Source organism: Varroa jacobsoni, unplaced genomic scaffold (genome assembly GCF_002532875.2).
Source record: "Varroa jacobsoni isolate VJ856 unplaced genomic scaffold, vjacob_1.0 scaffold_228, whole genome shotgun sequence".
Lineage (NCBI taxonomy): Eukaryota > Metazoa > Arthropoda > Arachnida > Mesostigmata > Varroidae > Varroa > Varroa jacobsoni.
Window position 1 is genome coordinate 63,256 of NW_019213130.1, and position 25,406 is coordinate 88,661.

General features: G+C 37.7%; 2 protein-coding genes across 3 annotated transcripts; one reads left to right on the top strand and one right to left on the bottom strand.

Annotated features, from left to right (window-relative positions):
* Positions 1–160: 160 nt before the first annotated feature.
* On the top strand, positions 161–11,480 carry LOC111273810 (uncharacterized). Of its 2 annotated transcripts, XM_022855775.2 has the most exons (12): positions 161–371; positions 1,814–1,973; positions 2,460–2,669; positions 2,986–3,229; positions 3,485–3,850; positions 4,147–4,521; positions 6,036–6,100; positions 6,931–7,144; positions 7,391–7,632; positions 7,895–8,182; positions 8,559–8,854; positions 9,404–11,480. In XM_022855775.2, the coding sequence occupies exons 1-12, from the start codon at positions 295–297 to the stop codon at positions 9,555–9,557; spliced, it is 2,691 nt and encodes an 896-aa protein (XP_022711510.1). In that variant the 5' UTR covers positions 161–294; the 3' UTR covers positions 9,558–11,480. The 2 variants fall into 2 exon arrangements, with proteins under 2 accessions (XP_022711510.1, XP_086829769.1); XM_086973643.1 differs by lacking the exon at positions 4,147–4,521.
* Dic1 (Dicarboxylate carrier 1) lies at positions 10,908–24,465 on the bottom strand. The gene is made up of 6 exons (XM_022855777.2): positions 23,709–24,465; positions 15,562–15,729; positions 14,370–14,504; positions 13,861–14,063; positions 13,502–13,709; positions 10,908–13,074 (listed from the first exon to the last, which is right to left on the bottom strand). The coding sequence occupies exons 2-6, from the start codon at positions 15,709–15,711 to the stop codon at positions 12,832–12,834; spliced, it is 939 nt and encodes a 312-aa protein (XP_022711512.1). The 5' UTR covers positions 15,712–15,729; positions 23,709–24,465; the 3' UTR covers positions 10,908–12,831.
* Between the last annotated feature and the right edge of the window lie 941 nt (positions 24,466–25,406).

Consider the following 25,406-nt stretch of genomic DNA (forward strand, 5'->3'; position numbering starts at 1 on the left):
CCAGAAACCTGTCCCTATTCGAATGCTACCAGCAATTGAACAACCTCCAAGAGTATGCGTTATATACTTCAACTGGATATTAGCAAGTTAAGCTAATTTGAATTGGGCGCCGATTTTGAAGGAAGAAAAGGCGGCGGGGCAGAGTCGTCTGCAATAGCAATTCAAATATGTAAACAACCGCGAGCTGTTGCGTGCGTTATGAGAAGATGGGAGAAGAACTACCGTCATTGAAATAGATTGTGAAGTGGACAGCTCTGAATGTCTTGCTACGTACAGAATTAAGATCTTGCGACGATGTTGTCTTCATTGTGTCGAGTAACGCTAAACAAACAATTGGAGCAGCGTACAAAGGATACAACTAATGAGATCAGGTGAGATTTGACCACTCAACTCGAATAGCATCGCTGAAACAGCAACCGACTGACAGTTTATTTGGCTCAACTGATCGGTTGTTAAAACTTGTTTCAAGAATTGAAACGTGCTCCCTCTGCTAATCTCTCGTCTTTTATTATTTTAGCCGTTCCGTGAACAATCCGCTTCTTGTTAGGGTAAGCGTTCCGAAAAATGGTTCGTCTGCAGTCCGGTTAGCCTGTAGAAAGCTTACCATAAATTTCACTAAGAATTTTACTCTTTGGTACGCACTTAAAAAAAAACTATTTTTATGAACGCCCATTAAGTTGTCATTGATTATGCAAATATGTTTTAAACACTGTAATTAATACTTGGCATTGGTCTTGCAAAGCGAGTCACATTTCATTGTTTTTCCTTTATTTTTTTTATTAAATGTATTCCCGCTGTTCGGCAACTGTGTTTTTCGATGGTTTAAATAGTGTTGAGCTGAACAATGTCGGCAAAATAAAGATTTACGAATCCTCTCTCAGTTTATATTACTCCTTCTTTTTCTTATCGGAATAAAGATGTCTTGAATAATACTGAACTTATTTTCGAATTTTCAATTCCTAAGAGTTTTAGCATACACCATAACTTTGGACCATGCATCACTTGAAATTATATGGCTGTTATTGAGTTGGTCGTTGAGTACAATATGGTACATTAAGGCTCGTTTTAAAGCGTTTCATAATTTCCAATGGTCTGGCTGCAGTATTTCTAGTAATAATAATTACTATTATCTATTTAATCATCAGAATTGTAACCACAAAGCCGCACTGATTTGTGAACTTACAGTTTTAAGAACTTACAACTTTATTTAAAAAAGTTTATTGGATTAATCTAAGCTGAGTCAATCTATGTAATGGAGCTACAGGTACTTCGGCAATTTTTCAAAATGGCTTGCTGATGGTATCACCAGTACGTTTTCAGATAAAAAGTTGCATTGCTCATCATAGTTTAATGAGTTGGTTCTGCTCGTATCTTGTTTATTTTTGATATATAACGTCACTTTTCGGCTTAATAACTACCCGCTTTTTATGCATGCCATTATGGCAAAAATAATTTGAGATATTTAGCGATGACAGCTTAGTAGATAAATAATATGCAACGGTCTCTTATCGTGTTCTTTTTTCTTTCTATTTTTCTTTTCTATTACAACGAACTGATTAAGCAGTTATGTTATTACCGATCAATTTGCTTCTAAGCAATTTTTTGTTATAACATCATGCGCCTCTATTTCTGCAATGTATGTCAAGGTGCACACTGTTAACAGTCGTATCTTACAGAATCTTTTAGACATCAAAGAACATAGAACGAGAGCGTAAAATAAGTTAGCATACGCTTTTCACTATTCACGCTACGCTTTTTACGCTTGTCAATAATCAAATCAAACGCATTTACTAATGCTAATCGATTCCATTAGATCGACGGATCTTGTGACTTTCGCACGTCTCGAGGCTGCAGTCAAGGCTAGCGACTCCGTTACCTTACGAAAAATCGTCGGTGCTGGACGTAGCGTCGAATACTTGACCGCTGAAGGGAGCCTGTTGTACCACGCTGTGAAATGTCGTGCGCCATTATGGGTGAGTTAGGATTACAACAGTACACACATGTGCATATAGATATTTCTTTGCGAAATGGTTGATTAATTTTGAAAACGTGATGCTTGTTGAATTTTTTCGGTTTTGATTGGATTTATTGAAATCGATTTCTTAGACATGTATATTGTGGGCGTCACACGCCTTGTCGAGACGTGATTTACTTTTCTATTACTTTTTTACAGCACGTAGGAGGCCTGATTGTATCTTCCATGAATTAGATGCTTACGGTTAGCTTTAGATAACCCAAAATTATTTCAGGGAAAACAAATACGTTAAGAGGCGTATATGTTTTTCATGTCGTCAACTCTGGTACGCCTTTAATGATAATTTGAGTATTGTTTGTAGCAAATTAAGTATCTTTGCAGAGCTTGAAGCCGTTTTTGCTGATGGTTTTATGGAACAACTGCATCTGACCTTATTAACGAATAATAGTATTTTCTGACCTACCGTTTTTTTTCTTTTTAAAAGTTTATCGAAGAACTTCTTCAGTTAGAGGCAAATCCGAATTACTTTTCGTATCAAGATCATCAGACGGCGCTGCACCTGGCCGCACGAGAAGGATATGTAGCAGCACTGGAAGTGCTGCTTGACTATGGCGGGAGCCCGATGGAAGTAGACGTTGCCGGTCAAACCGTTTTCGAAGCTGCTCAAGCTTCCAATCATAAGAACTGCATTGAGGTTAGTTTCCTATCATCTGCTTTTCATGCTATCGATGGGCTAAAAGCAAACGGAGCAAAACACGAGAAATCGAAATATGAGAGACGAAAATCACACAGTTAGACTATAAGCTTCTGCAGCAGTCAGCGTAGTAAAAGATTTACAGGCTGATTTGCGGTCGAACATGTTATATTGAATGTAAGTCTCTTATGATAATTCTTTACGAGTATTCTTTATGAGGAAGCAGATCATATGTTTAGAGCAGACTTGTAAACCTCAGCAAGAACTGTTATCGCTGGCAAATACAGCAGAAATATTAATCATTTTCTGGTTTCAGCTCCTTGACCGGGTTATGAAATTGCAACGAGATTTACAGCTTTTAGAGCTAAGCACCGTATCTGGAATCTGTGAGAAACATCGCCGTTTGTCAACGATAGCTGAACGCTCCGAAAGTGCTATGCCCAGTATTCATAATCGCACATCGATGGCTGCCGAAGTACACGATACTAAAAGGGAAGATCCGTATACGACAAGCTTTGAAAGTTACAATGGTGGCGCATCAATAAGTAGTGCCTCTATCGGTAAGAGCGATTTCAAATATTTTCTCACACTTATTTTGAATAGGTCAATGTAGCGTGGCAGAATGGTGGACGTTTCTATAAATTTTTCAAAAACAAGCAGTATGCAGAAAAAATGTAATTAGCTTGAGATAAATTGATGCTCCATTCAAACAACGAATTATGATTAAGTTGTCATTGTGGTAAGTTCTGCTCTATGTAAACAAACGATTTCCTGTGTTTTAATTGGTACCGTTTTTTTCACCTTTTTGGTTATAGATACGCTGAACTGTGCATTCTGTCAAGAGGCTAGTTTACAGGCAAGTCTGTTAGATGCATCGGATCTGGCAGCTACTTCGCCTCCATCTGAATTATATTTGTCAGTGCGAAATCCACTTGGGTCTATTGAGAATTCACCAGAGATAGGAGCCACGCCGTTGAGGGCGACACGGGTTCGCAGAAGGCTCGCAGACAACATCAGTTTCCGAGAATCCCTTAAAAATGATAGTGCTGATGACAAACCAACAGATAACGATAAGACACCGGTAAGGGATCATGTTATCGAAAACGATCTGGAATGCAAAAAAGTCGATTTAATGTCTGGACTGAGGGGTGGATTGGAAAGGGTCGCTGCTGGGATACTCGGTAAGTTATATTTATTATATACCAGAGAAAAGCTTTGAGCATGCCAGAGCAACATGAACCTTCTATATATCAATAATAGTTTTGTTTTAAAAAGTAACCACACATTTAAGTATGTTCCTTCTTTTCACTTATTTGTGAGCCTTTCTTATTAACGTTGTAAGACGCAGAACTGGCTTCTTCCTGGCTGAAATGTCTTTTACACAGTGCGTGTAATACAATTTCACTATGCGTTAATACACGTGTTTAGAATTTACTACACAGCCTGGCTTTATTTAACATGTATTTTCGAATTGAAGCTTATCTAAGTCCTGAAAAGAAGTCACCGTCACGAATCGAGCCAACCTGCACAGGAAAAGAGCACGATCTGAAAAATGAGCCGAATAAAGAGGCTATCGATTCAAAATCCGATGGACAATTTAAATCAGACGGCGAAGACACGAGTTTCGAGTCAGCCAAAACCGCCGCATCGGAAGAGTCGTGTGGATCAGCTGAGCTGGAGAATCTTAACTGGACAGCAGATGTTGACCAGACGAGGCACCCGGATGTCAATGTTCATGATAATGATGCTGGTGATTTACTAGCAAGTGCTAAGCCAACTCAACAACTTGTAGAACGCGGCCAAAACATAACTCGGTATTCGTCGAGTCTATTTACCGACGACATCACCTTCGGTGAGTTGGGCAAATCCTTCAGTGCCGTGGTTTCCTACAATTGGACTGTTCCACGTAAATTCTCGTTGCACACGTTGCATGAACTCGTCTCTTCGTCGATTGATCTGCTATTCGCATGCTTGAAGCTAACTAGCTCTCTTTATTACGCATCGATTCGTGTTAAGGGTTGTGATCAATTTCTCGTTATTGTTCACAAGTTTCGGCTTCTATTCAGCACGAAAGCGTACCGCAAAATATCGTTATCTCAAGATACTTTGAGGTGTTCATGACCCAGAACAGAATGCCACAGATGTGTTGGCTGCAAACACTTACCATCAAGACGGAAGGTCTTGATTCATTAGGCACATCTAAGTCAAGAACCATAATTTCATCGCCGGAATGCATTTTATATAGAAGAAAACATTAGAGAAAATATTTTTGGTCGACGTATATGACGAAGAAAAAACTACCTAATGTTTCTGCAAGTTATCGGATCGCCAGCGCTGCTTAGTTGTCATAAGCGAGTGCGTATATCTAATGGAAAATTTAAACCATCAATCGACGTTCAGGAGTTTATTTTGATCTTTGCATAATTTGGAACATCTGTGTGGAGTCGAGTTTAAAACTGACAGGAAAAAAACCAAATCTTTATAATAAATTGTCACCTACATATTACATTGGCAAATGGTTTAAGCGAGGAACCAGAAAGTAGTGCCAGTACAATCAAATTCTTTCTGGAGCAGCGAGTAGGTGCTTGCAACCTTGAAAAAACCGAGTAAATTGTGGGGAAATGGCTGAAGATTTAGGTAATTAACGCCAGTATGAAGCTGATCGGAAGAACCAATTCAAAGTTAAAAGGAGGTTTTAAGCTCCCCTTGATCAAACTGTGAATTTCGATAAACTCAAAAAAGTAGCCGTAACCAAAGCGCATCCAATCATATTCTAATAAAGTTTTAGAGTGCGTTACCTTGTAAGATATCCTTCATCGTGTGTCTTTTAGGGAAGATTGTATCCAGTGTCTCAGTTTGTGTCTAGTATGACGTTTTCTTTACCCATATTCTTTCATCCGCGATGACATATGCACATAAAATATATTTGATGAGCGGTCTTGACCGTAGCAGCTGACTTAAAGACACTTAACGTTATTTAATTTTTCTGAGTACCTCCATATATGAGTACCTAATCATGTCTTATAATTAGAAGCCCTTAGCATTTGTTTACTTAGGTAGCGCGCCGACCAGCATAAGCATAAAAATATATTATCATTGCTGAATATAGCAATTTGGTTATACATCGCAAGCCCCATTTTGATTGCATAGAATAACAGAAATTATAGCCATTTAAGCCAAAAAATGCGCTTTAAATTGGAGAGTTTTTTGTCGAAAATTATTTACCCTAGCCGATGATTTAATACAAATGTCTGTTACGTACGATAAGACTTTTCCTTGAATAATTTATACTGAAAAGAGACATATTTAAAGGAGTAAATGTCTATATTAGGCTGGGAAACTAATATTTTGTTTCTAAAATTTTAGATAATCCATTGAGTAAGAGAAGTGTTGCTTCGTCATTGAGGACTCCTCTACCAGATAATATTCAGGTACGTAATATTAGTTTAAATACACTTAAGAAAAACGAAAAAAACATAAATGTGGCATACAGAAAACATACATGACAAGACACTATGAATTTCATGGGCTCGTTATGAAATCTAGCACACTGAAATATAGACTATCGACGTTGGTAATAAATGAACATTTATATTATATATATATGAAACACTATATATCTCATCTAAAGTGAGTTCGATATCACGCTTTTCATATTACTTTTTTTATTACGTGTACAACCCCGCTTCAATAAGATTTTATGATAATGGTAATGTACGATAACTGGAGTCTTTTTGAAGACAACGTAGGGAATGGGCTGTACGTCTCCCCTCACCTGCAAGACTGTTTCCATCTTCCAAACTATAATATGTTTTTGGTAGTAGTACAGATTGATCCTTTTTGGTTTCCCTTAGAACTTGCATTATGCTACACTAAGCTCCCTCTCTTCAAGCTTCGGTCTTTTAATTAACAATAGGTTGTCAGAGTTTAATCTATTTTTAGCTTAATCGACCTCTTTCAATATTTTGGCGTTCTTAGTACCAGAATTATAAATGTTGTTTAGTTACGTAGCTTCTAAAAAATAATTGAATGGCCACTTTTGGTCAGAACTTTCTCCTGCGATTAATCTAGTAGAATTGTCGTCTATATATGCTACCTTAATTTTTAAAGCATAGTTTTTAATGGCAGTAGTGATATATATAAATTCTGATGTTGTGATCTCGGTAGAGTATAGCAACTATGTAGCTAACGAGATTTCGTGCTTCAAACATTTGTGCTTTGGGTTCACTTCAACATACACCTTTTGATCTGCAATGGACAGTGTCTCAGCGATGACGAGCTGTTCCAACAGCTTTTCACTCTCGGAATGAACCCAGGTCCAATTAATGATGCCACTCGCTCCATTTATCGACACCAACTAGCCCATCTTCGACTGGGTAATGACGTGCGTCTGGCGATTACACCGCACGGTGTAGAATCAGTTCTGTCAGATGGTACATTTCGATCGGCTGTTGCGCATGGCCAACACTGTCGAGGTAGGTGACATTACCACACGTAAAAACAGGTATATTTGGAAAACTGGAATACAGACGTCCTATAGATAGAGTCGTCTGTTCAGGCTTGGGTAGCCTCATAAATTGTAACCGAGTGTCACAATTAATTGTCTATCGATGTGCGAAGCATTAGCAATTTATTTTCTTATAGTCTACGCCCAGCTCAGATAATTCTTATAGGTTGTCGGGTTTTATTGCAAACTTTAATTATGTCGTTCGTATACCAAGGTGAACACGATGAGGGCCAGATCAATTGTTGTGAGGTGATTCACCGCGATCTCGAATCTGGCCTCATGCTTCGCGAGGAACATTATGGCACAAAGCGATCCCAATTGCCACCCAATGCTATTCAAGCGTCACCATCGCAAGCTATTCCACCTGAACTGGTCAAACTCTCCAATGATGAAGTGCGCCAACGTCTTGTTGACTTCGGCGAAAATCCAGGACCAGTGAACCGTCAAACTCGTGCAGTAAGATTTCAGAAAAAGAGAAAAAATCGTTGCTAAACAAATCGTTGGAATGATTTTTTAATGAATGAACGTGATTTAAAATGCTGTCTGTAAGTTTTTTAGGGATGCTCATCTTGTGAAACATAAACATTTCATGGGTATTTGAACAATCAAATGATACCCATTAGATACGTTTTGTAAGCTGCATAAACAGAAATGAAGTTATGCCTGAAACTACAATGTTCTCATATGTGTATGTATGTGCGTTAATCTGCATTTACAGGTGTACCTCCGTCAACTACATCGACTGCAGCAGGCGAACGTAGCAACACCACCGCCTTCTCAACTTCGTTCAGTTTTACCTCCCGAATTGCATATGCTTTGCGTGAAATTCGGACAAGTGTTCGAGGTGTACAGCAATTTGGAGTCTCAGATGGAGGAGTCTTTCTTGAAGCAGGGTCAACGTTGGAGAGAAGGTTCAGCCAAAACAGCATTCACTTACCTCTTGCTTGATTCTAGTGTTACTCTAAACCTACCGGACAGAGCAACTCACATGAGCCTACCTGAACAGGTACGAGAAGTCTCTCAAGATACAAGTCTGTCTTATCTAGACCACTATTTAACATAGCTTAGGATGTTCATCTCTGTTTAGTTGATTATCACAGGGTGTTTTGTAGGCGGTTTTGTTGTCTTTTATCGGTGACAGCGGGCAAAGACATCGTAGTTAGTATTCAATGATTTCCGTAAATCCGCTTCCGCTCTTTCTCTCTCATGAATCGAATTCGTCTTTTCGTGAATCTGGGTGAGTTAAAATATTCTATATATAAAGTAATATACTTAATTCTTATTTAGACATCAAAACTCCGTTTTATATACATTTTTGTTAGATCCGAAAACGGTTGTTCTGCGAGTTGGTACTTAGCCTGCTTCATTACTTCTATCCACAGATGGAAACGTTCGTGAAGGCAGTTTTCTATGTGGGTAAGGGCAAGCGATCCCGACCATTTGCACATCTCTACGAAGCTTTGGACGCGCGCGACAAGTTAGCAGTTCTTGGCGGTAACGCGTTAGCGACACCGCAAAGATTCGCAACTGCGCCGAAAATTGGGGATAAGATAAAGCGAATTTTAAAAATATGGGGGCAAGGTCACGGTGTGATCTCTCTACATATTTTCCAGAACGTCATCCCCGTCGAGGCGTATACGCGTGAAGCTGCCATGATTGAGGCCCTGGGCATCAATAGGTACGCATAGAAATTTAACCGTCGTCACCATCTTGAATGAAATGTCCATTATACTGAATTGTATTTTTTTACACCCTTATAATATACGACTGATAACTGAAGTAGTGACGGGATGGACAAATGACATGCTTAAACTCTTCATTATTGTTAGCATGGTAGGCTTAAATGACGGACATTTAGTAGCATTAAAAAAAAATTAACAGTTTCTGACACCAGTACTTAAATATTTATATCGACTTATGGAAGCGTAATCCACATTACCAAAAACTACTGTGTACTATTGTGTACTAAAAATTACTAGAACTTGAATCACAATCTTATTACAGACCTCTGCAGTGCCAAACGTTATCCTAATTTTTCCAGCTTTTTTCTTCAAACCATATGGATAATAAACAGTATCCAAGCCAGTAAGTTTTATTATTACAAGCGTCCGTGGGCTGGTTCAACCTGTAGGAAGCCACTGACCTTATTTAGGTTTACTGACAACCGCTAAATAAAAAACGAAAAATAACTTTAATTAACGTTAATTTTCTCTTACTTTGTATGCAGGCTCTTAACGAACGCGAAGCGGGGAGAGTTCTACGGCATAGCCGACACGTGGACAACACGGCAGCGAAAACAGTTGGGAGCCTACTTAGTGTACCGGGCAATGCAAGTATTTCTCGCAGAAGGAGAAAGAAGGCTCGGCCCATTAGATCTGTAGCAGCCCATTCTACTCATTGGACGGAAAAGTCTACAGTGGCGCTGTTAGAAGGTATGGCAGACATTATAACCCAATAGTTTCAGACGAATGATCATATCGAATGATTATAACGAAGGCAACCATGAGCCGAGGCGTAGCAAGAACTCAGTAACCTAGGCCTTATACTTTTAGCCTGTTAGTTTAGTTACGTTGGCGAAAAAAGAACGAACGGTATTTCATACATGTGATGAACAATAATAGATCACATTCAGTGAAGACTAAAAATGGAGGTTGTACGCACAGCACAACCTGCAAATTCAGTTGACTAAAGGAATATTAATGTTAGTCAGGCCCTTTCATTGAAATTACCCGAAGTAGGGTCATGCACAGTCATCTCGCCTGCTCATTTGTAAACATCAGATGAGTCAACATAATTCCTAGCATTAAGTTTATAAAGGCCAATAGTCAACCTAAATTTCTGAAAAAAACAGAAATGATTACGTGTTGTAAATTAAGTCTTGAAGACAGAGTAGAAAACAACAAACTATTTAACGTCTTTGATTGAGCGTTCGCTTCTATTACCAGGTGGATGTATTTAGTTTTGTTTCATTGTTGAAAATAAAGCAAATAAATACTTGGACAAGTCGAGTCAAGCAAGTATATTAAAGCAGTGAACTGTACTCCGCATCGGAATACGTCCATCATTATATATATGTATTTTCAAAAAAAAAAAACATTGTCTGTCTCCGTGGCTTACCTCATATTATTTGTATATTGTTATGTGATTAAACCTTAAACAACGCGTTGTCGTGTTATCGGGAGACAGACCTGGAGTTGGAAATCCTGAACAGCATGAAAAAGTAAATTTGGATTGACAAAACATGTGTATATAGAGTGCAACGATAAACAGACAAAGAAACATAAACACTGAAAATTTATGTGCATTTGTGTGCTGATACAAAAATAAGAAAAAAAGATAGATACGGATCAATCAGTGGATATACGGAGACTATCATAGGCAATAAGGTGTCAAACGTTATCACTGTGTCAGGCGTATTCCTATTTAACCATGCACGTATTAACATCAACAGTGGAAATTGGTTTAAGGCCAAAGCGTGAAATCTTTGTCGACAACCCCCCGATGTAACAACAGAACTCGAGGAAGTATTTAGTTGTACTAATATATATATATATATATATTATATATATATATCCCTTCGAACTGTCCACATTTGCAACAACTCATTATCATTTCCATTATTTCAGCATTTTCTTAAAAATATTTTTAGGATACAATTACAGCAAATTTAATAATAACATATGCCTTCGTTTTTGTGGAGGACTTTAGAATGCGCACAAAACAACGACTACTACTACTGCGATTTTTTTGTCTTTATTTGTACCTCATTGGTTTATCAATATCATTCTCATTCATCAACATTAGGTCTAAGAAAACCCACTAAACATTCCTATTTACTACTATCTTTATGATCTTCTATAACATCAAACGCTACCTCACTGATTTAAACAACCTGTCGATGAGACACGTTTATATAATCTCGTCTTTTCTTTAAGCAACAGCACAACAAAAATATTTATTTTAAATAATTTCATGCTATTTCGGTTAAACTCAACACAACCATTTATAATACAATAATATTGTCAGTTTTATGCGTTGGTTTATCTTTAAGAGACCAGTTGGTGTCTGGACAGCCTAAAGCGTGAAGTTCAGATAAAGGTAGTACAATGGTTTGTTAAATTATTAGAGTTATGTGAAGGAAAAGACAGCGAGAGTAAACATTTTGAAAGGAAAGGTAATACAATTCACATTATTCTCAGCTTGTCTCAAGCACCGTACACTCACTTAGGGCTTATAAAATATATAAGCGGGTATTATATAAAATAAACTTTCAATAAAGTTGGTGAAAAATGTCATACTAAGAATTCTGACTTATTTTTGTTATGCAGACGTATCCTTACAGGCAGCCTTAATTACAAATTTATCTTGGGCATGTTAGGGACGCTAAGAACATATAGGTTATATTGTTCTACATGTTTTTTACATACTGAGTAGCGATATTTAACCTTACATGTAATAACCATACAAGTAACGACATCTAGGTGTATACAGGCTTAATTCTAAAACTTTGGCAGACAAGAATATACTGCGTAAATTATATTCGGGAACTAGTTAGACCATTGTCAAAAACAGTAGATAAAAGATAGTAATAATGTTATAAAAATTATTAAGGTGTACATAATGTGTTCGATACGATAATGGAAGGGATATAAACATTGTATCAATATTTGGGAAGGTGATCGATGCGGTCAAAACGGAGACGTTTTACCATGATACAGATTATTTACGTACTGTGGTCAAGTCACTTTTTCACATACGACCACTCCTAAATTGTTGATAACTAAATTGTTGATAAAATGTAGGTATGTATATATATTTATCTATTATATTTATTTACATTCGAATCTAGAAAGTTGTATCTTTGATCTTAAAAGGAATGTCGAAAATATGTCTGTTTAGTTGTTTTGTATATATTTTTTACAAATCGATTGCTATTTGCCTATTTTGTAAAAACATCAAGGAAATCTAGCAAGGAAAAAGCTACAGTGACCATTGCGGGATGGAAACAGTATACTAAGGCACTGTGAACTTTGTTGGTGCTTAAAAACATGGAATGTTCTGGATACTTTCGTTAACTCTCAAATGGTGAGAACGGCAAAGAAGCACAAGAAATAAAGTGCACACAGTTAGCTCAGTCTTAGACACTTAGCTACGTTTAGTTTATACGGCCAGGTCTTCAGTGGCCGAAGTCACATTTCAGCTTATTCCATACAATCGAATTTAGCTCCGGTTGAACAGCGCTGTGTGCCAGACCAGTGATATATTACGCTAACAAATAAAGCAACAATAACACTGTTTAAGTTGATCGGGTGTGTATACCTAGCCTTGGCGAAAGTGAATGAACAGATAAAGATCGCAGATTCTACGATGACGTTTATGGATTACTTCTCTTGTCTATTTGTACGGTGCTATTAATTTTTTTTTATGTAGGAGCTTATATAAGGTAAATTATCGCAAAAAAACGATCAACAGTACTTTTTAAAAAAATCTGTTTTTGATAGAAAAAAATTTAATTGCACTTGTTTCTATTGGCTTGTCATATCCTCGACGCAACAAAAGTACGCGCACACGAATGACCGGGACACAGGATATGAAGTTTTTATCCATGAAGGCTGTCCGTAAGACGTTCAGACCTGCAGATACGTAGATTACACACTATTCCACTTTCTTAATAATACCAAAGTTAAGTCGCATTTGCTCAAGGAAGATCCACATGAGAATCGTGTGAGGTCCTAATCTCACAAAAGCAGGAATATATCCTTTATAGAAGGCGTGAGGTCCTTCGCGGGCAGTCTGGATAACACAGTCAATCACGCTGGTATATTGCCCTGAGGTCGCGTTCATTATACGTGTTTTGAGCACGTCTAGAGGTTGCGTGAGCGTCGTGGCAATTGCGCCCTAAAATGAATAATTTGGTTATAGGAAACTATAAATATCTATTGCGTATATATAGAAAATATCATTGCAATGGCAATAAATATTTGCTGGTTTAAGGTACAGCTCCGGATCCCCGTAAAGGATTTTTTGGTATCTACTACAGCAAAGAGAGGTGACGCAAAACTAGGTAACAGATTTATGATCTTATTTGACAGTCTTGTAAAGTGTGTAGGCATGTGAAAGAAGACGGAAGAAAGATAATAGCATCATCTACCGTATCTCTAGTCAGAACTATAATGACAAACAGGAGAAAAGCAAGCTTTCGGATAAAACGAAAAATAGAGTTCAAAAACTAATAAAGTTTAACAGTTATAAGCAATAACAAAAAGAGAAAAACAGCTTTTCTTGATTTCTAGGTGACTTTATGTTGTATTAAAATAGACCTTACCGCAGCAAAACTCGATGACAAATGGGTTACCAGGTTATCGTTGAAGAACGGAGAGGCCAATAGCATCTGCTTGACTTGCTCGTAAAACGAAATCTGCCCAATTGTTACAAAAACTGCACGTGAGATAGCCATAGAAGCTCCATTAAATAAGTTAGTTATACCTTCTTTGCGGAATACTTGATAAAGTCCGTCGAACGCATTCTTGTAGCTGAAAAGTAAGTTTGTAAAAATATAGTCTAGGAAACCAGCAATTGTCAAAAATGCTTTTACATAATCAAGAAAGAACGTTTTTACAATCAACAGTATAACAAACTTTAAATGTACCGCACGAATAGCTTTTGAGTGGAAATGCTACGAACTTTCTGCGTTCAGCAAGGGGTAGCTTCATATCATTCTGCATTCTCACGTTGATCATATCAGCGGGAGTTCCAATGAAACCACCTGCAGCACCAGAAACTGCTGCGAGGCCCACCTTTTCCAAAAATGCCATACTTTCGCCTGGTTTGACCACTTTCGCTCTAGCAATTTCATAAATGCCAAATCGTGTTGTTGAATATGTTAACTGTAAAAATAGGACGTACGCATTGAGATCGAAAAGATGAATGTTATTCTACCACCAATATGTATAGTTTTTTAATTTTTATTTTTTATCTCAATTTTATTTAATACCACTTGTTCATTTGATATAACTTCTCAATGATTTTTTTCTACATCGTTTTTATCCTGTGCTATCACAAGGTATTCGACAGGCCGAGCTAATGAAATAGGTCAGTATTATGTGATAGATTTTTAAACAGGAATATAGAAGTGCCCGTATTTTAACCATCTTGCTCTTGCTCAATTATGGAAGTTCACAGGGTTTATTTACCTGTCGTAGTATCGAAGCAGAGAGGCCGTTGTAGAGACCACGAATACCACTAGTGCGAATGACATTCATGGTACTTGCTTTAATACTTACTGGCGTTTTAGTTTGCAATACTTTGCCTTCGGTTTGTAAGATCACCTGTAGAAAAACCAAATGTATAGAGATCTTTAGTGGTAGTATCCTATAGACAATGAAGTATATCAAGGATAACTTTGCGATGCACTCAAAGCTCCTCAGAGTTGCTAATCTACTAAAGCTTTTTATTTGCGGGGAACCAAAGTGGCAGACGATGCGGTTACGAGGAATAGCAAAACCATATACGTGTGTAAAGAAAATGCAGCGGCTTAAAAACCTTAGACGGGCTGCTTGTCGTAGAGGGAATGCATTCATTCCCTACTCCTACTTTAAGACAAACGTCAGTTCTTTCTTGATAAACTCGTCGTTTCCCAAGTTTAAAGAAAGATCAACTATCATTTAATCTCTTCCTGCTGACGGCACAACAACAAAAACGGAAAGTTTCTTTTTTGCCCAAAAGGGATAGTCTACGTTATTGTCAGCGACTTCTAAAAATTCTGAAAAAGATTTTTCATGAAATAAAACGAAAAATTTAAAGGGTTCAAAAGTTTACCTCGAAAAGCCACTTCCGATACACAATATGAATTTTGTAGTTCAGACCCTGTGCAGTTTTAGGACTTTTGACCTGCGGTCAGTTTAAAATTAATTTCCGCTTAAAAGTTTTGTATGTAGAGTATTTAAGCGATACTCTAGCTGTTTAGACTTTTTAATATCGTTTGACGTACAACTAGTATTTAAAAAATATGCGCGGATTAAGAAAGGGGATATTTCAAAAAGGACTAGCGAACGGTTTAAACCCCAGATTGAGGTGCTAATCGCGGTGAATGGCGACTATATTAGATAATTATGATCGTTGGGAATGACAATTTTATCACCTGCAAAAGCTTTGTTTGAGATATCCTGTCTTATTTAAATATAAGTTTTGAAACAAGGCCTACATATAGATAATGTATATATATAAACGTAGGTTTATTAGACAAGTCAACTTTGTAAAGGAAATGTTGGTATCTGTTCAAATAATCAGTAATATAAATATAGATGGCAGCACTTATTCAAAATTAAAATGATGACAAATTCACACCCTTTCATACGAAAGCAAATCAAAAGGACCGTCGCGAACCTTGAGTAGGTCCAGGGGATGCGTAACACAAGCGGCCATAGATCCTGCGACCCCGCCAAAATACCATTTTGCGACACGAACGGTTTTAACTTCTTGAACTCTACCAGCTGTGGGCGCTTCGTTTTGTGCATTTGATGATGAAGATGCCATGTTGACCAAGTGGCCTTCCTGCGTTCAATATATACAAAAGAAACATACGCATCAGAGAAGCTTGGGGTAGTAGGGATGGTACCCATGGTAGCTTAATGGGTAACGTATTTACGTGCAAATCTCGGGAACAATTGGTAGTCTAGATTCGAATCAGGGCATAGACACACTTCATTTTGTACTGCCAGCCGCTTGATAGAATGCCTTACCTTGACCTCAAACTCGAAACATTTAGCAGAGGTGGTACATAAACTTATAATGTAGCAAAAACCTGTCGAAATCGAGCAGAAAGAGTATTACTTCTGGTTAATATGTCGTCTATAAATCAGCGTTTTTCTCATTGTGCAGCGTTATCTTGTGGAAAAACTCTCGCTCAAACTTGGTTCGACGATACTATGAAGGGCCAACTGTGAATAAAAACGTAATCGCTTCTATGGTACATGTAAAAGAAAAACGATGCGAAATTAGTTTCCTAGTGAAAACTCGCGTTCTTTGCAAACCGGCAAACATGTCCACTTTAATGTGAAAATTAGAGTGTAATTCTTCAAAAATGAAAATTGTATGTTTTTCAAATGAGAAGAACTTTCCTAGTGATTATATCTTTAGGCGCATATCACTAGTAATTCGCTCTAGCGATATACCACAGTTTCATTCCAGTCATTACTAGTTTCTATAACATTAACCGTTACAAAATCATTAGCTGCTCTTCACACAAGAGTATTTATTGCCAGTACAGCTATAGTCTACATAAAAATAAAACGTTACTGCTCTTTTTAAATTATTAAAAACATAATCAAGCGCTTCAACAAATATGTGCCCATGCGCAAATATTTTTTATTATTTGTCCATACATTGTTACGTGAAGCATGTCACATTTAACTATGAGCTACGTTATGTTTACATCTATACTCCTTATGTAATTTGGTTTAAAGTAAAAAATATGTAAAAAATAAAACAGATTGGAGACAAAATCATCAATTCGACGCCACGACTGAATGATTTCAACACATCTCAGAAGGACAAGAAATTCGCGTGTCCCAGCATGATCATATGGTATATCCTACGGGGCTATCGTGTTGTTACGCATGGTATCTTACTCTTCGTGAGAGACTTGAAATAACTTTCCTTGCATATGCATTCATTCGTTTTTTCTTTCCATGACTCATAGTCCCCAGCTGTTGGATTTAGCGTCTATTGAAAATTTAGTGATACTAAATAATTTACTGCATAAGCACATTCAAGCTGCATGGAGAAAGAATAAAAAAATTGTTTGACTTAACTTTTCCATCCTGAAAAAAATTCCACCATAAGACCTCAGTACTCTATAGGACATTCGCCACAAACAACAGATAATAATGAATATAATTTACAGTACCCTTTATAAGCGATGATCTCTCTACATTACTTATAATCAGTTACTTGTTTAGTTTAGAGAAGTTTTATCATGATATCAGATTTATATAGTACTCAAAGGTAAATTGTGTACATCAAAGCAACCTCCCTTAGCATATTTCAGGGTCAGGTCAGTTTCTTTTATTGCCTCACCACCTCACGTAACTTAAGAAAAAGCTGATGCTGAAATTTAACCCTATATAATACAGTCAGTATATTTTATTAGATATAGGGCATGAGCCCTCACATTCGTCTGTCCGGTGCAATCAATTAGAGGCCTCGTTACATGTCATTACCAGAAAAGTAACAACGATGCATAACCTGATAGATGGTTTTATATCCCCTTTTAGATGCTAGAGGTCGCATTCGAAGGGGCTTCCAGGAACGAGTTCGTACATCGTTTACTATGAACGTTAAATCACTTCCAGCTTCCGATGACTAATATTCACTCGCAATGCTGAGCCAATGGTTGAAGTTTTTGAAGACCGATTAAGCCGTGGAGTAAGCGGTAAACTAGCATTATGAATTAATACATTCTTCGCATCGCAGAGATCAGAGATATAAATCCGTGTAGTTTTTAGAAACACCGATGTCTTCCGAATTTAATTTCTAATTAATCATAGCTATTCGATAGTAATTCGCAACATCGGCAGTTATCCTGACAGCACCATATAGATAATAATAGATGTCCTTCTAAAGCTAACTTTTTGACTTTTGCCCTTTTGCTTTTTTGTGAGGAGAGGCCTTTCCCAATTTTCATAATTGGGAAATTCCCATAATAATTCCCATAATATGCATAATTCGAGTGATAGGTGGAAAAATATATGTATTATGCGCTCGACAGGTTAACCACCATTCGTCAGATGTAATGATTGCAATTCGCTTGTCAGCCAATTTGACCTGTGTCGCTTATGACACGTCGCTGTACGATATTAATTTTAGGAAACATATTTTACTTATCGGCGATATGGAAAGTTACCGAACAGTCTTGGCTGTCGACTGCAATGTGGGCATTTAGCAAACGATTTGGTCACTTCTGTTATAATGTAGTATTCAAACTTACTGACCTGTCACTATGCCGCACCATTCACGTCAGAATTTTGTGTTAATACTAACCCCACATATGGCATTCAAATAATTCTACCATTATGCATTAAGTAATCATTTTTATTGTTAGCGCGCTTTCCTGGCATATGCAAGCAAGAGGCGCGAACGCATTGATGAAGTGTTTTATTTGGTTATAGGAGACCTTTGTCAGTTAATAAAAAGCATCCCAAAGAGATTAACACAAAACAGCTAAGCAACGCGACAGTCAGTAAGTGATTTACAATAAGTGATTCAATTAGATTGATACTTATATATACATACGACTCATTGCCTGGAAAACGGCTATATGCAGACTGGTTGTCACTTATAATTTCTAATGAAAACACCTGCATTAACCGTTTTGCCGGCGATTAAACGGAAACGTTCGCCAATAGCGATCACTGTTACTCAAAACGTGATACGGTATGCTTAAAGCAGTATACGGTTTTGAAATACTGAAGTACAGATATAAAAGTATCTAAATACACCGCACTTTTTTGCGATCAAAAAAAAACATGTAGAAATCGTTAGAGATGGGGACAGTCATGAGAGGCTTACATCTTTATGTTTCCGACTATTCGTACACTGCCAGCAAGAAATTCGGAAAGATTAAAGCGTTCGCTCAACAGATAGTTCTATAATAACCGACCTACTTCGCGAACCGACGGCGTTTGGCAGTTTCAGTCTAGGCAGCATGGGGATCTTGTAGACAGTAGACATGTCAACTGCCATTACGCCAGGGATCGTGTAAAGGGATAGGTGTATCTTGAATAAAGATAAAAAATGGACCGGTTTTCCCATATTTCACATAAAACGTCAGTGAATAGTATTTTCTATTTGGCATTCAGCAGCGATTTAATTTTGTTTACTGGAGTTAGTCCTGTTTAAGAGCTCTGTACTAAAAATTACAAGTGGAACTTTTCTGCTTTGAAATATAGGCATCTAATTTTTTTGAACTCATTTTCCTTCGTAGCCTATTGCTTTTAAGAACATTAGGCAGAAAAATTTAAAAAACCTAAGCTGCAAAAGACGGAAGACCAACATGATTTTGCTCAGAATAAGATGATCCTAAGTAATAAAGGTTTTTAACCCCATTTGCTCTGTTTAGGGTTTAAAATCGATTTGTCTTATAATGGATTTTTGTCCGAAATTATTCTCACCAGGAATGCTAGAGTCAACGTCATTTAATATATGATGATGATGAGCTACAATAATATTATTTTAGGTGATTAGGCGATCAGCTTGTCAAGCTGCACGCGGTGCCATTTGGAATATACAATGGAACTTGATGTGTATAGCTTCGAATGTGGTGATTTCCTATCTTTATGTTAAAGAAAGGAAATTTAGTATGTTACTACCCTTTGGACCCAAATCGGGGCATTAAAGTATGTAAGTAATTGGTGCAGACAGCTATGTCAATAGGAGGAAATTTAAGTGTGCTTAAGCTGAATAAATGTTGTTACTGAACTTAAGCAATTTAGTTTAAAATCATCTTGTAAAGCACTGGAGTGCGTCATAGTTAAGGTTAACATGTACTGCTCTATGGGTATATAGGTTCCTCGTACGGTACCAAATCATTTATAACACTTTCTCGTATTTTAAAGTTTAATGACAAAGCGGGCGAACACAGTAATAATAAGATATTTAGAAATCAAGAACATCTGTTGTTCCCATCGCATTTTGAGCAACAGGGCAGCAAAGCTTTAGTCCTAGTAGAACAGACGTATTTATGATCTGACTGACAACGCAGAGTCTTAGAAACGGTTAGAGGTCCCATATCAAAAAAAGAGCAAAAATTAAAGCTGCATAGGTTCGGGTAGAAGATGAGCAGTATTGACGCAGTAAAAGACGCATTGATCCGACAATTATGAGATCTTTGGCTATCGAGTGATTATACATTAAATATTGTTTAAATAAACAACAATGTGTGGCCTTTTTGCATGGTATGCTGTTTTTGGCTTTCTTCGACTTGAAGGCCAACTGCATTCTGCTCACTGTTAACCAAACGTTCGTATCGACAAGCCTGTGCCAAACAAGTAAATTAGTATCTGTTTCATGTCATGAGGAACAGAATATTTTTTACTAAAGAGTTAAATGGGCTTAAACGTATCCATTTGAAAAAAAATATTTCAAACGAGCATTGAAGGCGTACAACGCTAGTGAAAAAATAATGCCGTATTCTTCATGGCGGTACTGACATCAGCATAAATGTATCGTTTTCTCTTAAATGAAAATGATTCCCTTCTTCACAGAGATCTTCGAAGGCCCTTAATAGATAATCACTTCTTTCTTGCTGTGTGCTCGACGATGATCAGTGTGCACTTTCGTATGTGAAAATATCGTAGTTATTTTTTAGGTTCCGCTTGGTTATGGTTCAGATCTTGTTTCGAATAGGGGAGTTTGGAAGTTTAATATACTAGTCTTCTTTTTTCTGAAATGCAGCACATTTTTTGTTTTTAAGACTATTTTCAAGATCATGGTCTAAATTCCGTTTTATACAAAAATCCTCGATTGATTATCAACAGTGATCCCATACGCCAAAATTAGATGGACGTCCATCAATTCTATAGTATTCTTTCTAATGGTGCCGAAACGTGCCTACTTTTATCACAGTATTGGAACCCATTTATCGTAAAGGAGGTTGTTCATTTTTTGCGTCACGCGTATTGACTAACTCTTTCCGTACGACTTTTTAAAGCAAAAAATATGCGTTAGCTGAATTACGGAGAAAAACAACTTCATACTGAGGGAGAGCCGTATAAAGCGACGCTCAACTGCCTAAATACTTCACATAAAACTCGAAATACTTATTAACTGAAAATAAGAAATACCCGCACTCAATACGGTAGCCATAAATGTCGATACTGATATCTCTACCAGCACTAAGTGGTATAAAATCATAATAAAGTATAAGACATTTAAACAATAGCAGGCTCTGTTCCGTGTAATATTGTCGCTTAGTATCGACGGCGTTTTCAATAATCGATTTCGATCTGTGAGTGTCTGTGCGTGTATATCTATGTGCATGTAAGCCTTATCCCCAACTAAACGAGACTGCCGGCTGTGATGACCATCAAACCTATCGTTCTAAAAGACTGTCATTGAGACTGAATGTAGAAGGGTTTATAAGCGAAGACGTAGATTCCCACGCGGTTTTCCGTACTTACTCTAGCGTCATGCTACTCTTAATAGCTACTTGCTGCTATTTCACAGTGGTGTTCGAAAACCTCAAATAAAGCACATTAATGTTACACTATATTATAGGAATCCAGTAAGAAATACACTTCCAGCAGATTCAGCTAATCTTGAACATACTCTTCGATATTTCAACACAACATTTAGTACTTATTTTGTTAATTAAAGAAACACACCTTCCATGTATGCTTGTTATTGATACTTAGATTTTCTTTATAGGGACAATCATTAGCTCTGCAAAATCATGGCTTAATCAAGATAGAGACATATTATAATGTTAGTATTCGAGAACGAAACTGCCATTTCTCTGGATATGTTATACGATAAATAGACTTTAGTCAGTTCTCGGTCATTTCAAGGTCATTTCAATATATCGTTGGTTTAAAAAATCCTATATTAAAAATATACTGGGCATGACTTGTTGTTCTGAGAAAACTGTCACACAATATCATGGAGCCTCTCGTTTAGCTATCGCGATTCGATACTCTGTCAGCTGCAATGCATCAGTTTCTCTTAGAATGATTAATGTTATATATTGTTCTTGCGATTGCTTTTGACAACTCAGCCACTTGTCCTTGTAGTAACTTTTACGTGAATACTGCGTCTTCATTTGCTCAAAGAGTACATGGAACAATGTTGGATTACCAAGTACTAGGCCACTGGCATGGACAGTTGCACTGGGTTTGGTTACTATGTAGTTCCATATCCCTTGCGCAAGTGCTGCATGTATTGAAGTGTTTAACCGTCAAGGGAAACATAACTCAATTATATGTCATGTTTAGATACAAGAATATTGGTTCCTAAACTCCGTTCGTGCCTTCATAGAAACTTATAGGGACAATAGTAGAAGCTGTGCGTTCCATATCATCAACGTGGAGCTTGACCATGGCCCTTATAGCTGCTACAGAACCGCATTCCGACGTTTCTATTAGCCTTCCTTTGTGACTTATGTTTTGTGTTTCATGTATAGCTTGAAACAGCCTGTCATTCATACGTCTTGATATAACGATGCCGTTTTTCAGCCTGAACTAACGTTTCCTTTAAATATGTACGTGAATAAGCATTGTGTCTGCGAATCTCTGGAAACGCTTGGTATCATTCCGATATATCGTAAGCAAACCAACTCAAAGGCTCTTCTTTCTTCTACGTTTTTCTAACGTCAATTTACCAGAATGGACCATGATGCTTTTCAGTTAAACATGAGAATGTAAAAAAGCTAAATGGCTAGAATTTGGCTTGCTTGTAGAGTCAATTTATTCCAAAAGGCACAGTAATAGCTGACAGCAGTTACTGAGGGATAATCTCAAACAGGTAAAATGCTTCCAGTTTTTTGGATTTAGTCTTGTCGTTAAGCGCTCCCTTAAAAGGCACGTAACCATGCCATTAATTTACTAATTTACTTGTGATAAATTAGTCCTTTTAAGCAATTTATACCTATGAGCGTTGTTTGAACCACTGCGCGGCCGCCACCTAATAGGTATGTGGTGTTCTGAACATCTTAGTACCCACAAAATGCATCTATCCCAGTCCATTTTACCAATGCTGCTACTCCTATAAATACTAATAGCAAAACTAAGCTTGTGCAGCTACGGGACCTAAATAACTCCAATGACATTTTGAAGCACTTATGTAATATGTAATGTTAACCCTGCAATTGAGCGCCGATAACCATGTTGAATAATGTAATAGTACTAGTTTCTGTAACGACAATTTTAGATGGCGTTTCACAAACAGCAAAGACTGGAACACAGATACGAAGGGTAAAGCGGCGACTGCTGTCTAAATTGGCCATGTAGACTTAACTACATTGTCTTTAGTCTTTCAGTGGATCTATACCGTCTATTTCATGGCACAATAATACCCATGTGTCATCGTCAATTTGCCATTTACATACGATTTAATAAATCTACGTAAATAGAGTAGAGCTGTTCACTGGATTCGCATTATTACTATTCATACAATCGCTGCCGTATGCCTTGTCCATATATATGTAAGCTTATACAATGATATCGACGAACTATAAAGAGCTATTGCGCATTAATCACGCACTTCCCTTAATGGGCGCTCCACTGGTCGATTCATTAAAGGTCTTCTGGTCGTCGGCCATAAGGCGAGACGGAGTAGCAATTTCTGCTCTTACGACTACTAAAAATCTAACCGTAACTTGATTCTCGATCGCTTTCTGCTGCTTCTTTTTTTATGAACGTTATCAGATAGTACATGTTTAAGAGCAGCGGGAACTCTCTATTTTGACGCAATAAGATGCTTCGTTTCTTTTCAGTTGAACAGCTGTTTCTATGTTATTCTCCTTCCCTTCAATATCCTACCTGTTTAAGTTGTGAGGGGAATGTTGTTTTTCAAGTTTGCTTTTTTCTGAGGAAGATTTGTCGAACGTTCCCTGGAGAAACAAGAATCACCACCGCCCGTTGCTCAAAACACTGAACTAAATTGGCTTCTCGAGAGTACCGCACTCGTTCACTGCGGTTACACACTTCAATACTCTGCTGCTCCAGCTGCTAGTGCCGCTGCTTCTTTACCACCACGCAACAATTACCTGCACTTATACAACTACTCGGCCCGTGCTGCTGCTGATCGTTCCGCGCCCCACAGTCTAGAGTTAACGATCCCAAGTGAGTTATATGAGTGACTGACGACGCGAACTGACTGACAAATTGACGAACTGATCTTGAAGACGATTGTCGTGGTCAGCCAGCGCGAAAGGTACAGTCGTGGCCTAGAGCATTGGCAAGGACGCTTCTCGCTCCAGCGCTAATTGTCTGCGGCAGCAGCAGGAGCACGCTGTATAGTTGTTGTCGTTGCAGTTGGCACCAGTCGGCTGTTCTCACAAACTGCTAACGGTGAGCAGGAGACGGGCATGCAGCGCTCGATCGTAAAACGGAAGCAGTAGTCGCAACAACAGCTGAGCTGCGCAATGGGAAAGGGAACGACACCGGCAAATGGCTGGTTCTATAACAGCAGCAGTAGCGTTTTAAGAAATTATATTTTCTTTACGACATCGTAATATACCGCGCTTTGAAATCGCGCACACAGTTCCGTTCTTCTTAACTCTGCGAGGACACGCATGTATGTAATCGCCTGCATCCATACATTAAGCAGACGGTCGGCCAGCGGAGCAATATCCGCTATTGTAGGTAAGGGCGATTTAACAGCGCGGGTGGAGGCTACGGATCGAAAACAATTCACTAGTATTTGCATGCAACCGGCCCTACTGAGCACATCGAAGAAAACACCAAATTCCTAATTTTAAAAGTCGATAGCCGAGGCGGAAGTTAAAGGGTAAAGGGATGAGAGGCACTACATGACTTGATACAGCGTATCACCTGGCGGTTTCCGTGGAGAAAGATTGAAAGATAAAAATGGTGCCGAGATTACGGGTGTGGTAAAGAAGCCTTCTGCTTTTGGCTAAGAGGTCATCTTCGCGAATAGAATACATGTCACGAAATACCACTGCTTAGACCGCTAGTTCCAATGTAGAACAATATTAGCAAAGCAGCTTATATATCTTATGGCTTAAATACCGCGCAGCACTTTGTACAGAAAGAACTAGTCAGATAGCTCCCAATTGTTCAAACAGTTACGCTGCTTTGAGTAATAAGAAAAAATGAACTGAAACGTAGGCACGGTAGTAGTAGAAAAGAATTAAATTGGTGGATAAGTATAAGCAATACGAACATTCATGTTTTTTTATATTACTAACACTAAATGTATCACTACCGGTCAGTGTTAAGTATTTGCAAGCATTTTTTTAGTTTACATAGTCACCATCAAAATACCATTGAAAATTTACGTTTAATTTTGAAAACAATTTTTGTTGAAAATTAGTTACTGGACGCAGTAGGGATAGACGTAAATCAAGTATCGGTAAATTTAGTTATAATATCGTCGTAACTACTGACATGAGAACAAAATAAGGAGTAATATTTTTAAGATAAGGAGTGGTGCTTTTATGTAATGAAGAAAATGTTGTTGAAGTTCGAAGAGAGCTCTTATGACTCAAACAATAG

Excerpts from the sequence above, each read along its gene's own strand:
- LOC111273810 (XM_022855775.2), top strand. The coding sequence starts at position 295 with ATGTTGTCTTCATTGTGTCGAGTAACGCTAAACAAACAATTGGAGCAG. Across the intron at positions 372-1,813 it reads GATACAACTAATGAGATCAG|ATCGACGGATCTTGTGACTT; the intron begins GTGAGATTTGAC and ends CGATTCCATTAG. Across the intron at positions 8,183-8,558 it reads ACATGAGCCTACCTGAACAG|ATGGAAACGTTCGTGAAGGC; the intron begins GTACGAGAAGTC and ends TTCTATCCACAG.
- Dic1 (XM_022855777.2), bottom strand. The coding sequence starts at position 15,711 with ATGGCATCTTCATCATCAAATGCACAAAACGAAGCGCCCACAGCTGGT. Across the intron at positions 14,505-15,561 it reads ATCCCCTGGACCTACTCAAG|GTGATCTTACAAACCGAAGG; the intron begins GTTCGCGACGGT and ends GTTTTTCTACAG. Across the intron at positions 13,710-13,860 it reads CCCCTTGCTGAACGCAGAAA|CTACAAGAATGCGTTCGACG; the intron begins GTTCGTAGCATT and ends CTTACTTTTCAG.